At 36.8% G+C, this 18,791-nt stretch overlaps 1 protein-coding gene across 2 annotated transcripts in view; it reads right to left on the bottom strand.

The window, feature by feature from the left end:
- The window catches only part of LOC122789646 (acrosomal protein KIAA1210-like), an 828,389-nt gene that overhangs the window by 82,015 nt on the left and 727,583 nt on the right, over positions 1-18,791 (bottom strand). The window contains exons 8-9 of one of the 2 annotated variants that reach the window (XM_044057056.1): positions 18,278-18,398; positions 15,712-17,325 (exon numbers count right to left, since the gene is read on the bottom strand). In XM_044057056.1, the coding sequence (XP_043912991.1) occupies positions 15,712-17,325; positions 18,278-18,398 (1,735 nt within the window). The remainder of the gene's footprint in view (positions 1-15,711; positions 17,326-18,277; positions 18,399-18,791) is intronic. The other variant, XM_044057057.1, reaches the window with a different exon arrangement.

Raw genomic sequence — 18,791 nt, 5'->3', positions numbered from 1 at the left:
ATATATATACATATATATATATATATATATATATATATATATATATATATATATATATATAAAACAAGTGAAGACATCATTAAACAGCATCTTATGCATAACATTTCAGAAAAATAATTAAAAGGGACATAGACGAGGTTAGATGGATAGAATTGAGATATTCCAGATCTAGCTGCATCTGAGAAATGATGTATATTGGTAATTCTCCTGATCTAATGAATTAAAAAGAAATATCTGAGTGAAATGTGTAGTAGTAAAAGACTCACATTCTGCAAGACTATAGTAGACAGGTAATATATTGTAGGATATCAGGTGTCAGGTATACACTTCAGGAAAGCAAGAGTCAGGGAACATACTGCAGGATTTCAGGAGCCTGGAAACGTACTACAATATTTCAGGAGGCATGGGACAAACTGTGGGATTACTGGAGTCAGGGGACATACTGCAGGATTTCAGGAGCCTGGAAACACACTACAATATTTCAGGAGGCATGGGACAAACTGTGGGATTACTGGAGTCAGGGGACATACTGCAGGATTTCAGGAGCCTGGAAACGCACTACAATATTTCAGGAGGCATGGGACACACTGTGGGATCACTGGAGTCAGGGGACATACTGCTGGAATTCAGGAGCCTGGAAACATACTACAATATTTCAGGATGCATTGTACACACTGTGGGATTACTGGAGTCAGGGGAAATACTGCAGGATTTCAGGAGCCTGGAAACACACTACAATATTTCAGGAGGCATGGGACAAACTGTGGGATTACTGGAATCAGGGGACATACTGCAGGATTTCAGGAGCCTGGAAGCACTCTACAGTATTTTCAGAGGCATGGGACACACCATGGGATTACTGGAGTCAGGGGACATACTGCAGGATTTCAAGAGCCTGGAAACACACTACAATATTTTAGGAGGCATGGGACACACTGTGGGATTACTGGAGTCAGGAGACATAATGCAAGATGTCAGGAGCCTGGAAACGCACTACAGTGTTTCTGGAGGCATGAGACACACTGGGATTACTGGAGTAAGGGGATACACTGCAAGGTATCATGAGTCATGCTGTAAACAGTCCTTCCAATCATGTCTATGGAGATTTCCTTGGAGATTCCCTGAATGGGAATGAAAGGTCATTTTTCAAACTCTGCACAGGCGGGAACATAATGCCATTGTTTTTAATAGTACAATCAAGGCTGAGGTCTCTGCACTTGGAGAAATGAGAGTTTCCCATTTAGACACACACATGTATATTTTGGCACAGGACTGTATCTAAATAACAAAAAAAAAATCCCCCATACAAACAGACTTACTTCATTTGTTTGAAGCATAATCCAGAAATGTGTTTGTGCAGTTCCACTGCGTTTCTGCATTTGCTCATGTTATAAAATATTTTGAGTACAGAATAGCCTCACAAAGGAAATAAGCAGCAATCCTTGTTTTGCTTATCCTCTTAACTAAGTTTGAATATCAGAACACAGATGTTGAATGACTATATTCTTTTAGAACATTCAGTCACCTTACTTCATATAGCAAAGGAGACTACCAATATGCCTAGTAAACAATAGTTTATGTATATTCTTATACAAGGAAGGCTGTTTTGTATACATATCTTGCCTAGATAGCAGTTGTAAGATATTCTGGGATATATTTTTTAGAAACTTGTTAAACACTGTAAATTCTGTCATTTGTAGATTCAGAAAATATCTACTGTAGTTTATCTCATAATTCTACAAACTATTGGACTTGGTTCAAAAAAGTGGAAAATGATTTATTATACCAAATTGAAACAATGAAGTAGTATTTTCTTACAGGGAACACAAATGTGGAAGAAAGCTATAACTTAGAATAGGCTTTTAGTAGTGACTGTTCCAAGCTGAGGCCATTTTGTTCCCTACAGATTCAATGACTAACTCACCTTTCCTCTTGCAATTCCTGTGCATGATCAGACAGCAGTGAACTTACTGCAGTGATCTAATAGTGAGCGCATATCCATCCATCTTCAAACCCTTTTCCCATTTTGCACACGGGGTCGGGGTGTCACGTCCGCAGTGACAATCATCTCAAGCCAAGATTTACACCACCGGCTGGCTAGCCCTGCCACGGTAATTCATTTGCACCACTCATTCGTGCACACACTCTCACCTACAGCCAATTTAGAGTGTTCAATCCATCTACTGCATGTCTTTGGAATGTGGGAGGAAACCGTAGCACCCGCATATAATCTTGTTTTTAACCACAGGACTGTTTGAATAAGTGATATTTCACATACTCGTGCCTAATTATACCTTTTGAGGGATCTGTTATTCTTTCTCATGAGTATTCCAGTGCTGAAGCTTATCTTCTTGTCTGTTTGATTCAAAAACTGATTTAACAACATTTGGCTGTTGCATATTGTTGTTTTCTATATAACATAAGCAGTTATTTCTGTTTAATAAAGTCAACATTATAAACCAGTGATAGTTTGTAAACCCGAGTGTTATAATTTTAGAGTTATTGATAGCATTACAATATATTGTCCAAGGATGTTATTTCCCTGTTTAGATCTATGGATATAATTTTCTTAGTGCAGATGTCTGTCAGATGTGCAATCCTGAATAGAATCTGTACCTGTAAAGCAATCCATACCTCTCAACTATTCTGATTTTTGTAGAATGTCTAGATATTTGCCTCACATTTTTGGTTTTTACCTCATAAAAATATGTTTTTCTGGCAAATAATTGAAGACTTCTTCTTCTTCTTTCAGCTTTTTCCCAGTTAGGGGTCGCCACAGCAGATCATCTGTCCGCACATGATTGGCAGTGGAATTTTACAATGTTGAGTTGCCAGCCCAGTGCCCAACCTTCCACAGAAGGCACACACACATGCACACACTCACACCTAGGGCCAATTTAGAGTGTCCAATCCACCTAAAGCATGTCTTTGGGATGTGGGAGGAAACTGGAGCACCCGGAGGAAACACACGACCACAGGGAGGACATGCAGACTCCACACAGAAGGCACCCCAGCCAAGAATCAAACCGGAGAACCTCTTGCTGTGAGGTGGCAATGCAAACTGCTGCACCACCGTGGCCGCCCAAATAATTGAAGACTAAAGTCACTAAATAATTACATGCTTTCGAGTTTCAGACTTTATATCCTTCAGAAAATGCATGCTAATGCAAAACCTGTTATTCTAGCAACTTTCCATGTTTATAAGAGCAATATTTAAAATATCTCCCTGACTTTGAGCATTTGTCCAAATTTCTTCTGCTTAGAGGTTGACAGATATGAAAAAGTCCCTTTCTGCAACGTCATTTGAAATTATATTATTTGAATTATATTTTTTCATTTTATTTATTCTGATTTCTTATCAATATAAAAAATATTCATATATTATACTATGTACCTATGAAATAAATGAACATATCAAAATCAAACTATGGCAAATGGGGATATGACTATGCAAATGAATTTGTTTCAGCTTTACTAAGAAATTAGAATACAATTTTTGTGAGACATTTCATGTTATAGACTGCTGTTTCTTGTGATTGAAAACATTTTGCAGATAAGTGGCAATATTATTGTCAGCATGTTGTCATTCTTACTTACCAAATCTAAATCGGGCTAATTTCTGTTGCATACTGCACCTGTACATTTACAAAGATGGTAATATCAGCAGCACTGTTAGAATTATTTTATATTATAGCAGCTATATGCACTGGTACAATATACCAGCACCACCAAAATGACAGTTAAGTCATAGATGCTCGTGGCTAAAGCCAGAGATGCTTATAGCTGGCATTGGTTGGCCACAAGAATGAAAACGAGTGGTAATCAGATTTTACCAACTTCCGGTAAATCAAGCAGTGCCGTGATGACATGCAACCAGTTAATGCTGTGAGATACGCTTCTATGTCATGTGGCTTCTAAAATGATTTAAAATAAAGCTCTGCTTTTCTTGATTGTTTTGGTGCATTGACAAATGACAGTGCATTTGAAGTGCACAGGCATCTTACTTGAACAAAGACATGTATTTGTGTGTGAGTTTGTGTGTAACAGGACACTGATGGCTTTCTTGCAGTTTCTGCTACTATTACATGGCATATGAAGATCTTTAATGTGAAAAAAATAGTTCTGAATTCCAAAAGCTAAGGAATGAAGAAGAGGTCACAAGAAGAGATGTTGCTGCTTTATTTTATTTTATTTTTTTTTTGGTTGCGTTCTGAGCAGTTGTTATAATGCTGATTTTTATTTATTTATTTATTGACATTTGTTAACCGGGTTAGTCCAACTGGGTTATTGTCCTATTTTCAGTGGAGACCCGAGGAGAAAAGCTCCAGTAAATACAATATATGATCACAGAACGAGAAAAAACAAGTATTACAAACAATAATAGCAAACAATAGAAATAAACATCTACCTATGCAGAAATAAACAACCACATTTTTTGTTTCTTTGAAAAAATGTAATTCTTAGTTGCGGAACAGATGGGGAAAGTCAAGAGTGATAGTTGGATGTAATGAGAGAGATATGAGTGTGGGAGGAGGGGAGAGCTAAGTAGGGTCATAGCATGGGACAGGTTCTGGAATTGAGTAAATGTGTCTTCAGTTCTTTTTTAAACAGTGGCGTATGAGAGATAGAGCGTATATCAAGGGGAAGTTTATTCCAAGCTTGGGCCACAGAATGCTTGTAGACTTGCTTACCAACAGACTTGTTTGGGTGGTAGAAATCAAGCAATTGCTGATTTGAGGTGCGGAGCAATCGAGAAGGGGTATAGATGGAAACAAGGAGAGATAGGGAAGGACAGCAGGAGGGTTTAAACAGCATAGAGCGCAGCATGTGAAATTGGTAGAGATGAAGTAATTGTGGGAGTTTTTATAGCCACTATATATATCCCTATTGGAGATTCACAAATGGCGGAAAGTTTGTTCAGTATTCAAGGACATGAGTGCTTTTTCTAGGCTCTGTTATGTGACACAATCTCTTGGTGAGGTTGCTCTTCTTTCCATTGCTAATACCATTTTCACATCTGGATGAGCTGCTCTGCCTCTACATCTCTGTGTTGCTTTGATTCAGTCTCCTTAATTAGTATAAATTACGATTACATATACACCTCTTACTTACTCATTTTAATATTTTTATATTTCTGTTTTCTACTTAGATGTTCTCAGTTCTAGTTAGTGTTAAAATTAAAAGAAATTTAGAAAAGGAATTGTGCGAACAGCCATGTATGGTAAGTCAGACATGTCTTTGTAACAGTAACAGTCAAAAAAGTCTGTTTCAACTCTTGCCTCACTAATAACAGTATCTTCTTAACTATCCATTAACACATTAAAAGTGTGTTTGCTGCATACATTTACCCATAAATACATACGCAGAAATACACACAATGCATATACAGTGTCCCATTCTGGATGCTGATAATCAAAATGTTGACTTCTAAATACATGGGAAAAAAAAAGTAGAAAGTCAAAATCTTGACCGATACAAAATAGTAAAATGATGTCTTTTTCAGAGTACCAAGCCCACCTGTGCCTCCATTGTGTGTGTGTGGGGGGGGCTGTGTCCCTACATACCTTGCTCTTAATTATTCTGGTTCTGAAGTTTCTGGTACCTAAGTTAGAGAAGTATGAGTGGAGTTGGCCCAGTTTTCACCTCAGATGAGCTCAAGAGTTACGTCTAAAATCACACAGGGCTTGTTGGGATACTGCACTGCTCAGTGAGGACTTTGGAAGATAGTTAGAGTGAACTGTTGCTGTACCTTTTAAATAAATCCTTCAGTAACAATTTTGTGCCAAACATGTGGAAAACTGCAAATGTATATTGAAAATAAACATATCTTTCAGTCTAGTAATAAAAAATAGCTCTCTTTTTAGGTTAGAGTATTTTGGAAAATAATGGAAACAATACTGGTTCAGATTTTTGTAGATGTCCAAGGTTCATAGATTATTAGGTTCAAAGCTCAATACTAGGCTTTTGAAACAGAAGACCATTAGGGCTTAGCCACAATACTCCATATTGTCAGTACCTACTGACATGACCAATTCTGAAACCTAGTTTCAACCCCTTTCACTGAGGACTTGAGGGGCCATACACAGATCGTATTTATGATTGGTCATCCAGGCTATGCTTATAGAGGGTCAGGGAGCTACTTTCCTTTACGACCAAAGGACGTCTAGTCCATAAAAGAGGGATTCTATGGAATATGTATATCTGTCTCACCAGCAGGTCCTATTTATGTTACGCTCTCTTGAATGGGTGTTGAGGATGCTATTAGTTTTGTGGATGTGCAGGATGTCACAGTGAACTGGATTCTTTTAGTATCTGTAAACTAAACAGACAAACAAAAGCAAAGACAGAGTGAGCAGCTTAAGCAGCCCCAGTAGCTCAAGGAGGACATGCTGTTGATTAACTGAGTGAGGCAATGCTGCAGTATCGCAAGCTGAGTCATATCCTTAGACCGGTACATACCAAAGGGGTCACTAAACTATACTATGGGCCTGATGAGGGAGGAGTAGAGAGGGATGATAATTTCATTATATCCCTGCTAAGTCTAGCAAGGTAAAAGGATTTCCTAACCACAGTGGATACAATCTGATCAAAGGATAGTTTGCTGTCAGCGAAAGTGCCCAGTCCTAATAAATTGGTCAGCTTTCAATCTGGTGACACCTATATGGTAGTTGCATAGGTATGTGGGTTAATACCTCTATTGCAAGGAAAATATAGTCACCTGATATGGACTTGGATTGTAAACTATCATGATTGCCTTCAGAATATAACACATTTGTCAAGTTTGTGTTCTTTTTGTGATCTTATTAGTATGACTATAGAAAGAGTTATCAGTCCATGAGAGTTAATCTGACTTTCAGAAGGCCTTTAGCTCTGTATAACATTGTGGAATTAATTACTGGCAATTAACACATATGTGATCAGGCAGAGTAGTTCCATTCTCCATCCAAGCGGACAGAGAATACAGCTGTGATGCAAACATGCTCTGGGTTGAATGTCCCAGTAGCATACATTAGAGATCAGTTTTGAGTCCTGTGCCTTTTAATCTATTCTTTTCTTATTACATATGAGGACTCTTTTGTTAAATACATTTTCAAATGATTGTAAGCTGTACATGGTTCTTACTAACTCTGGGGATGTAGCTAAGCTACAACATCTGCTTGACAGAATTAATAGAACCAAAAACAAAATGTTAACATGCAAAACACAAGTCAACCCAGCTGTGATGAATCTACAAAACTTATAATCACAATCAATTGTGATTAAAGGTTTAGTAGCTTCACCACGGTTGGAAGGACTTGTGTTCAGTAGGTTAATATTTTGGTTTTGGTTTTAGTATCTTACATGCTGTTCTAGTAAACTGTTCTGTTTTGGTTTACAGTTTTGTGTTTCTGCCACTGGCATGTCTTCCCAGGAGATATTCCTGGACAATATCTCAAGTACACAAATAGCTTGCAAACCCAAGTGGGTTTAATGATATTGTTGCAGCAACTGAATCAAAATGTGAATCCGTTGCACAAGGAGTTTTGTTCACTTAGGGGAAAAGTACAACAGTTTGCAACAAGACCGTACTTTAACGGCTATGCATACTACTCAGGTGACTGTTCCCAAGCCCATTTACATGGACAGTAAGGACAGGGGCAGTGTTATTGATAACTTGTCAGAGAATACATTATGTTTATAGACTTGGTTTACAAAGGGCTTTCCCTTTAATGAAAGTCATCCTGGATCAATTGACAGTTTGAATGTGCATTACAATAACATGGAAAAAAATATTTTTAAATACAGGATATTACAAATCAACAATATCCATTTTCATGAGTGTTTGAAAGTTAAGATAGTTCCTAAAGAACTTTTGATATTGCAGGTGACTCATTATATTATTGTTTGAAATTATATAACAGCACAGGACTGGTGGTGATATCCATTATAATGGGCATGAGCAGTGACATACTGGACAAATTATTACAGAAGATTCACACAATAAGTCCATCACTACAGATTTGTTGCTGTCATTGGTAAAGGATGAATTTAACTCTGTTTTTAATAAAGTGGATACATATACACATTCAGCAACATAAAGAAAGAAAGTTAGAGAAGGAGAGAAGGGAGTATGTTGATGGTAAAGCTTATTCTAGTCCTTTGGTTCCATAAAAAGACAACCAGTCAAGAGCATGAGGGGAAATTAGTGAAAGCAATGTAGTGGCCAAGATTAGAATAATTTTTCTGGAGTTTCCCCCCTTTATGATGCTCAGAACAGACTGCAGATTGGCAATGTCACAATCCAAAGAACAATGTGGTACAGTAGCCTTCCAACAGGAGCTGTTACCTAACTGGTGCAAGGTCTAAGAGAGGGAAAGGTCACAGCAGGGGATCAAGGAAATAAGGTCCTTGGGACCTCACAGTACTGTAACTATTTTATCTGATGATACTTTTCACATATTTAATTACAGCTACTTAGAGGTAGCCCAAGCACATTTTAAATTACTTAAAATGGGGGTTTCCTTTGTAACAAATATAATGGATCTAATATTACAACTAAAATGTATGTCATAAAATTAAACTTAGGTTTGTATTATTCTGGGTCATATGTATGTGAGAACATTAAACTTAGGTTTGTATTTTTGTGGGTCACAGACACCTCTGAATATGAAGTTGTACAGAAGAAACAGTGTGAATCCTCCACTGAATCCTGTGTTAGCTCTATGTGAGAGACTGTGTGAGGCTGAAATATGGACTTTATGTGTTAAGTTACCTAACAAAAAGTTTTTTTTTTTTTTTTTAACTTGACTAATGATAAAATTAAGTTACTGTATGAACTTGCTTCCAGCAAACCTCTGAGGATAACGAAGCCAGACAATGGGGAGGGGTAGTGGATGGACCACGTGGATTATGTTAGTAGAATGGACAGTGTGTTGTCCAATATGGATTTTTTTTCCCAAAACGTTTCTAGACATGACATTTTTTTATATCATATGCAAAAATTCACTGGTTATTGGAAGATTTGATTTTATAAAAGATTGTAGATGTCAAACTTTACAATTATGTAAAGTTAAAATCTCTAATCTATAATTCCATCAACCTTTGATATGCTGGAGGGTCCATAAGCATAAGTTAAATCCCCCTCTATACCCATTTGGGGCAGCTTCTGGATCCAAGACAGAATTATTAGCCAAATGTATGGATTTTAAACTGAATCAATTTCTTGAAGGAAGTAATAGTGTTTTAAAAGACCCATGACATTTTTTTGCAACAGTTGAATAATGTCAAATATGATGAGGACATTTATTTTGTGACTGGACATGTCCCAAATTTATTTACAGCTATTCCCAGTGACACAGGCACAACTTGGTTTCTAGAAGCTGTTAACAGTACATATAAGCTGTCTAATATTGATATAAGGTTAGTTGAGAGATTCTTGCTGTATGTATTGGATTAAAATTATTTTTATTTTGAAGGTAAATATTGTTACCGTAAAAACTGTAAAAACTGGAGTGAATTGTGAGTGAGTGTTTTTCCTTTTATGATCAAAAGCTTCTTGTACTTTTCAGAATAAAAGTTTGCATACTCTGTATGTCTGATAACAGTGGTTTATTATGGCATTTATATCACATTATCGAAAGATGAAAATAGCGAACACTATTTCATCGGCTCCAAAACATCTGAACATGAAAATATCTAACATTCAGAACAGCAAATTTTTTCCCATGAAAAACATTTGCTGTTCCGAAACACATACACACAACACAAGCACATCAAACAAACAGCAACCACACACATACATTTAAATTCCTACATCTAATGCTACACTAAACTAAACATACACTACTATCTGCCCACTTACCTTAACCCAAACCCTAACCCTAAGGTCCATCACTATCGCACACTCACCTAACCCGCGCCCTAACCCTAACTCACTTAAACCGCCCCTAACCCTAACATACAAACAATTGCACACTTACCTGAACCCAACCCGTAACTTTCCACCACAGCGCTAAGAATAGCGAAGCCACAGAAACGGCCACCCGAATTCTTTCCCGAGGAAAGAATTTGCTGTTCTGCAGCTTCGCTATTCTTAGCGTTTGCTGAATAATGTTCGATATCAGAACATTTGAAGTTTTAATACTTTGATGTTCTGATATAGACCCTAATTATGTAATAGCAGCATATAGTGGAGGTAAATGTAGTCATTCGATAATATCCAAGCAAGTCTTAATGTCTCATATAACAGTCCTGATAAACTGAAACAAACTTTCGGTAGTAACTCTGAACTCAGAATTGTTCCTTCTCATATAAAAGTCCTGATAAACTGAAACAAACTGTCGGTAATAAATCTGACCTCAGAAGTGTTCCTTTTCTCCATAATGATAGAAGTAATACAAACTGCACTAGTTTCTGTAGTTTGTGGACTGCTGGATATTTGACCTAATTTCTGTAACCAAAGAGTACCGAAATTCTGTACTGACTTCCTGAGTATCAGTATCGTACCAAATTTAATCTGCTCAATATCTGTAATGAATTGAACTGAACTGAACTGCATTAACTGCTGTCTCCTTCAAACTGCTCTGACTTCTATGCATAAAGTATCTCTCTTAATAATACTAAAACCTTGTAAATTTACTTTCAGTTTTACATACCTCTTTAACATTGGTTCCCAAGCCTTCTACCATTTAAACAAGATCTGTTTGTCCCCTGTGTTCTGCACATTCTATAAGCACATTTTATTCTTAGTATTTTTGCCTGAAGGTTATTTCACTAGGCTCATTTATATCCTTCACTGAAACATTCCTTTCTGTTGAAACTGCGCATAAAATGTGAAATATAAAATGAAGATACAGCCCTGCATTAATATGACTGCACTCTAGACTTATGGAAAAAGAAGACTGTTTATGTCTAACAAACTACATTTAAGTGAAACCTAATCTTACAGTCACCATATTTGTGGAGTTGCCACGGGATGTATTTTGGCCCCATATATGCTAATATAGTATTATGGACATGGAAAAAATCTACTGGTTTTAAATCTAACTATATGAAGTAGGTTACACTATAAATTACATTTTTAGATGATACAATTTTATTAAGGACTCAAGATAAGAAATTGCTGGTGGAATTTGTTGGCATTATAATATGGCCTGGGTAATTTATTTATTTTTATAGTCTGGGTTATTTCTGATATCTTGTTTCCAGAGTTTTTATGCATCAACACATAACTTATATGTTTTCACTGAAAAGGGACTTTTTATAGTCATATAACTGACAGGTACCCTCCCAATATGTAATACAAGTAAGTGTAGCCATTTGTTTCCAGAATAGCTTTATTATGAAATAACTTGCTATCTTTAATAAGTAATCCCCTTTTAGATAGCACCAAAACTGCACTTCTAACATCTTGGGAGTATGCCATTTTAAGACCTAACACCAAATTGTTATTGTCTTTTTTATATTTGCCTGACCCCCACTTTCCAGAACTGTGTACATGCAGTGCAATACAGTCATACAAGTGGTAAATATGTTTGCTACCCTATACTTTGCCTTGCATTCATTTTAACCTCTTAGCATGAAGATCAGGGAAAAGCCAAAAAATGATGACGGACAAAGATCCAAAATCAGGGACATATTTATGTATTGCTCTTATAGACTTAGAAAGCTGCTAGAATAACAGGGTTTACATTAACATGCATTTCTGAAGGCTAGGAAGTCTGTAAAAACAAAATGAAAACTCCAGCAAAGCTAGAACTTCCACTGAGTGACCTCCCAAACATCTTGTAGCAGAGGCACATGGGATGTATGCAAATGATCCTTATGAACATCAGGTGTTTCAGCTCTTTGGCGATTCTGAATACCCATGACTTGTTTCATCATTTTACTGGACAACTTCAGGCCAATAAAGCCAAACCCCACTAGCTGTGGATATGCATATTTCGGCTTTGTTATGACCTTGTCAGCACAGCACAAGCAGAGTAGTTGACTAAGCATTAAAATCACAAGGCTGTTATACCCAGCTGATGTCCGTTATCATTAGGGTCACCGCAAAAATATCCCAAACAACAAACTAAAAGTATGAATGAGAAGGTCACTGAAAAACCAATCAGTAAAAACAAAATGAAAACTCCAGCAAACCTAGAACTTCCAATGAATGACCTCCCAAACCTCTTGTATCAGAGGCACATGGGATATATGCAAATGATCCTTATGAACATCAGGTGTTTCAGCACATTGACGATTCTGAATGCCCATGACTTGTTTCATCATTTTACTGGACAACATCAGGCCAATAAAGCTAAACCCCACTAGCTGTGGATATGCATATTTTGGCCTTGTTATGACCTCATCAGCACAGCACAAGCACAGTGTTTGATTGTTTTTTCAGTGACCTTCTCACTCATTGTTTAAGGCTAGGAAGTCTGAGAGTCAAATGCCTATCTAGTTACTGAACCCTGAATGATTTGTTGGAAAATCAACCATTTTGTCAGAAACAGACCAAAAATGTAAGGCAAAATCACAGACATTCTGAGATATCAGGGACACTTGAGAGGTATATGTGGAAAAGCTCCCTTCGTATATTAATGACTCTTGATTTTTTTTGTCTAAGATTTCTAGAATCAAATGGAATATGATGTTCAAAGTCTTTATACCAATATTAGACATAGGGATGGCTTAGCAGCTTTACAATATTTTTTGAAGGATCATGTTATAAAATAGAATTACTGCAATTTTCTCTGTTAAATATTTTTTCAGCTTCAATAATGTTATTTAACATCAATCACAGGGCACAGCCATGGAGGCAGCTTTTGCCCCATGTATGTTAATATTTTCATGGCTAAATTTGAAATGGATTACATTTATAAGAACCCATTTTTTATGAAAATGTGTTGTATTATTATAGATACATTGATGATTTGATCTTTATTTGTGAAAATGGCATGAATGGGGTTCAAGACTTTGTTAATGCTATTAATAATAATCCACATAATTTGAAATTTGACGTTTACAATATGACAAGGAAATTAGTTTCTTGGATCTTCATTTGATTGGTCATAATGATGGTTTTGTTCAAGCTTCTATACATAGAAAGTTTATAGATGGCAGTCAATACCTATATGGCACCAGTTGTCATCCACCCCATACTATCAAGTCCCTTCCATATGGAGAATTAGTGAGATTGCTTAGAATTTGCAACAATGAGGTTGATTTATATAGAGAAGTTCATCAAACATTACTTACATTTCTCCGTAGGGGTTATGATAGAGATATTTTGATAGAAACTGTGGATAAAATTGATGAAATTAATTCTGGGCAACAATATAAATGCACATCAAAAAAATTATATACTGAAGATGTACAGGTTAAAGAAAATGTAGGTGATGTGGTTTTTTTTGTTACTACATATAATATCTTGAGTCAAAAAATGTGGAAGTTGGTAAATTATTATTGGAATTTTTTGAAAAAGGATGTTCTAGTGAAAAATATTATTGGAAATTGGCCACTTATTTCATATAGAAGGGGACAAAATTTAAGGGATAAACTGGTGAAAGCTTATTTTGTGTTAGCTGATGAAAAAAATGTGCCATCTCTTAGCATATTGGATACTATGCCATGTAATAATTGCAGTGTGTGTAAACATATAGTGCACTATTTTAATATAATGAATGAAAAATCATTTCAAGCCATGAATATTTTCCTGCAATACTGAAGGGTATTATATAGTGTTTGAGGTGCCCATGTAATATGTTTTATATTGGGCAAAATAAAAGAAAGTTCAAGATCAGACTGCAGAAACATATTAGAGATATAAAAAAACAAAGAGTGGAAAACTCAGTTGCTATGCATTTTCTTTGCTACAGGCTACTACTTTAGAGAAGTTTTTTTATTAAAGTTGGTGATGCTGTATTATTAAAAAATGTGTTGTTATATAAAGAAGCTGTCTTGATTTTAAGATACAATACTCTTTTACCTGGGGGATTAAACCATGAGCTTAACTGGAAATATCTGCTTTAATTATTTTATAGTTAATAGTTTTATTGATTGTTTTGTGTATGTGTGAGTGCGTGTGTGTGTGTGTGTGTGTGTATATATATATATATATATATATATATATGGGAGAAGTTTTATTTAGTTTGTGTCAGTCTTTGAATGCTGTGTTGGGCCGAGGTGCTAAGTGCAATAAACTTGGATTTGGATCTGTATTTCGTTGTTTTTTTCTCTTTTCATCTCATCTTGGTGGTTTTACAGTTGAGAGCTACGCTGCCCTGAAATGCTTCTTGCTGTGTACTCCTCTAAGACTCTGCTCCTTGAAGACTGCCACTGGGACATGCCCCAGAAAAAGGAGTCACGACACCTGCCCTAAGAAACGTGAGCAGGAACTGACTGCTCATTTGTCTCTCTCTCCCAGCCAGCCCTCTGGCACCCAGGCTGCTAACTGAACTTGGGCTGCCGGTGGCACAGACACCCTCCTTTGTGCCAGTGGGTTGACCGCTTTATTGATGGGTAATGAGCTCGAACTGATACATTAATTAAATTTTTTTTTTTTTTGCAACCAGTAAATAGGCAGATTGTTGAAAAAGTAGATAGCCATACTGAATAGAACAAAATCTAGCAGCTTCATTGACTGAAACTAGTCATCAAATCAGAAATTAAATCTTTTCATATACAGTTAGGTTTTCCATCTGTTTTATTTTCTGTTCCAAAACCTGCTACATTTATATCACAAAATTATGGAACTTCATTCCCACTGACATGAAGACTTGCTTAAAAATTAACTGGAGTCACTCTTGTTTAATTTGAAAATAGTAATGATACTAACTTAACTATTCCTATATTTCCCAATAACTTATTACTAGTCCTACTACTCCAACTACCACTACTGCTGCTGCTATTCCTACTAGTACTATTACTCCTTCTAGTACTGCTACTTACTACTACTACTACTACTCGGACTCCTCCTCCTCCTATGGTACTACTACTCCTACTACTACCACCATGTATTACTACTATTCCTACTACTACTTACTAATACTACCACTTACTGCTACTATTCCTATTACTATGCCTATTACTACTACTTCCACTTTCTATTAGTATTACAACTACTACTACCTCTTCTCTTTCCTCCCACTCTAATAGCCCCATTTGAAATGCCCTTTTATATGCTCTTCAGTTATAATCCCTACTCCCATCACCTTTTCTTTTCCACTGCTTAATAAAATGTCTGTTACACTCGTTAAGTATGTTTAAAATGCAACTTACTCACAACTAACCTATGTAAAGTATGTATTTGCAAGATGTGACACAGTGTGTGTGTGTGTGTGTGTGTGTGTGTATATATATATATATATATATATATATATATATATATATATATAGTTATATATTTGTGTATATCACTTGTAAAATGTTCAACCAAGTCAGGTTAGCTGTATTGTGTTTTCTCCTCTGGACTCCATTGAAAAGGTGCCAAAAACCATGTCAGACCATCCCACTTAACAAATTGGAAATAAATAGATACATACTTAAATCCTAAAATGCACAGCATCATTTTAATGTGTCAGATTTTAATAAATAATTAAATGTACTTCATAGAATGACAAGGAAGTTACTGGACTTTTGTTTTACAATGAGGAATGTGGCATGCAGTAAAATATAATATAATGATTTAATGTGCTCCTTGTTCATTATTATCTGCTTAACTCATACCTATGTATATATTATTACCTGAGACTTTGGGGGGTTGCTGCTTTGTTGAACTGGTATGTGGCTCATTTTTTTCTTGTTCCTCTGGCCTGCTTACTGATGAAGATTTACTGCTATTTACTGTAGCCTGCACTGGTTTTGCACCATCCTGTGATGGCTCTGTTGCAGAGGAGACAATGCCTGTTTGTGAAGGTAAGTTTATATTCCTCGGAAGCTCAGTTTCACTTTCATGGTATTTCAGTAATGAGGATGTTCGTCTTAGCTTAACTCCAAAGACATTTTCAGCATGTTGGGGATCCTCAGTAAGTAATTCCCTATCAAGGCTTTCTGTGACAGCCTTTTCCTTGCTTCTGTCTTCAATGAGCCCTGCCTTTGTTTTTAAAACTCCTGAAATGTCTGTTTCTGTGGACTCATTGTCCTTGGTAACAGCTTCAAATAATTCTGGTTTTATACTTGAGGATGCAGCACCACCGGCAATTAGTTCTTCTTTAATATTTGCCCCTCCTGGGAGGGATCTTTGCCATGCAGGGGCAATTGTGAATCTGACAGGTTTAGCAGAAGATTTTTCATCATGTTCTACTTTTTCCTTAATGCATCTGCTGCTTTCTTCTTTATCAGACAAAGATGAAAGCATTTCCTCTTGACTAGAACTGCCTTCCTCATTAGAAATCTGCAGCTGTCCTTGGAAAGAGCTATCTGTATTGTGAGAAGAACAAGACTCAGGACTTGTGGCTTCAAACTGAGTCAAGAAACTTATGGGCTCATTATCGGTTTGGTCCACTGCTGCAACACTGCATTGTTTTACTGAGCTACCATTTGAGTCTTCACTGAAACTCTGAAGTGAAGATGTAGGCAAATCTGTTGCTACTTGGGCCAATTCTTCCTGAGGGCCCCCTTGCAAAACTGAATTGCTTTCCAGAACTACTGTCACTACTGATTTGCCTATAGGTTCTTTCATTTTAAGGTCACTTTCAAATGCTGAGTCAGGTATTTTATCAGAAACAATGCCCACTACATTGCATGACTCCGACACTTCACATGCATCTGAAGAAGTTGCTGTGTCTTCCTTCTTTGCATTGATGTCTTCATTACTGTCATACAGAAACTCATTTGTGACAGAAGGCACTGTACTATTGTATGCTGGAAGTTCAACAAGTTCTGAAGTTGCTGGCAATAACTCAGAATTTTCTGATATTTGAGTGTCTGTGTTTGGTGCTGCTTCCTTTGAAAGAAATGCTAAATCCTGGCAGCTAGGTGAACGTGGTATATGTTGTTCATATTGTGGGATGCCCACAAGACAGGGAGTGTCTTCCATCAAGTCAGAGACTTGTGGCTCTTCTGCGCTGGCAGGATCAGAAATAGGAGCAGCCTCCTCTTGAGGTGTGTAACTTTGTCGTGTTGCTTCGTCCAAGGATGAACACGTGATGTTTTGGCCATCTGTAGTAGTGGATTCTGTGGATTCTTGTGACACGACTGCTGTTTTGTCAGTGCTATATTGATCACTCTCTGTGGGCTGGCATTCATCACCATCATCAAAAGTAGATTTAGCTGTAACAATAGGAGGTTCACTCTCCAGTTCAGCCTCTTTGGTTTCATTACTATCCGTAGCGGCCTTATCTATTTCTGATGGCAAACCTGTTAACAGAAGGCACAGAGCATTGCACATTGTTAATAAGGTACACCTTGAGTAGCTATCACATTCATTTTCATTTATGCATGTCTTGTTTCAGTCTCAGTAAGACAATTTCTGGGTTACCCTGTGCCACTATGCCATTCTATCAGCACTTATTAAATACATGTCACCCTGGGTGGAAGCAATTGCACAAAAGAATAAGCCAAGTCATTCTTTCATGGAACTTTATAATGGGTTTGTTGAAGTCTCTGACAATCAGAATTAGTGATAAATTCATATATCTCCCTTCCATCTATCCCAGCTTTTTATTCTGTGTGCAGAGCTAACCACATTCTGATATTCTTGTCATTGAAATGCACAGCTACACCCATTGCATTCCATTCTCTGTTCAGACACACTGATGTTCTCAACCACCATCTCATTACAAGGTTGTTTTTTAATGTATTAACTGGTTCTATGACCATCTACAATTATTACCATCTGAGCAGGATCTTGTGCACAACATTTATTAGAGATTACTCCTGTGGGGACTGAACCCCTCCTTACTGTGATGCAGCAGGGCTATGTTCCACATTGCCAATCCTAAGTGTCACTGCAGCACCTTTGACCTCCTATTACTGGACTAGAGAGCAGGCATTAGTGTTTTTGTGTTTTATCTGCATTGTCTCAGGCATGCCCTACTGTTGTTACAGTATGTTCTCATTCAAACTTATTAGTGTGGATGTCACTCTGATATTGTACATCACTTCTGTCTCCTCTAATTGTATTATTATTACTAAGCTGTCTTCTTCTAAGCAGACTGACAGTGTAACACACAAGCACATACAAATGCCAGCTAAATATTCAAATGGCTGATTCATTTCGTATTTGAATGTGAAGTGAACTTAAAAATAAATAAATAAAATACTACCACCATGGCACCACCATTCTTTCACTTGTAGGTGTTTCTTTTACCTTCAAGTTCCTTACTTTGGTCTTTTGCATCTTCTTCTTCTTCTTTTAATACGACTTGATCCTTCTTTTCTTCTTGTTTATCCAGCAGGACATGTTGTTCATTCACTGCTTCAGGCTTTTCCTTAAAAATGATGTAATAACGGTACATTTATTAATAAGGAAGTATATTACCTTATTTTTGGCTGTATGTAAACAAACATAAGTTTGCAGATCTTTTTCCAGGTGACTTAATAAACTTAAATTCTTGGTGAATAAAAATGTTGCGGCAAAAATACAATAGGGATGTTACACTCTTAAATAATGCTTTGTTTACTGGCAAATAAGCTAAAAGATATGTGGAATTTCATAAAAGTCAGTAGCCATTGACAAATGCATAAATAGCGGACTACAGTAGAGATGACAGCTACAACCACATCAAGTTTGTTCTGATGTCTCACACACACACACACACACACACACACACACACACACACACACACACACATATAAACCTATAACTTCAAGAGTAAAATAC

The sequence above is a fragment of the Protopterus annectens genome, chromosome 15.part0 (genome assembly GCF_019279795.1).
Source record: "Protopterus annectens isolate FY-2018-M chromosome 15.part0, PAN1.0, whole genome shotgun sequence".
NCBI classification, from domain to species: domain Eukaryota; kingdom Metazoa; phylum Chordata; order Ceratodontiformes; family Protopteridae; genus Protopterus; species Protopterus annectens.
Note: the sequence above shows the minus strand (reverse complement) of the source record. Positions and strands in the feature narration are given on the sequence as shown.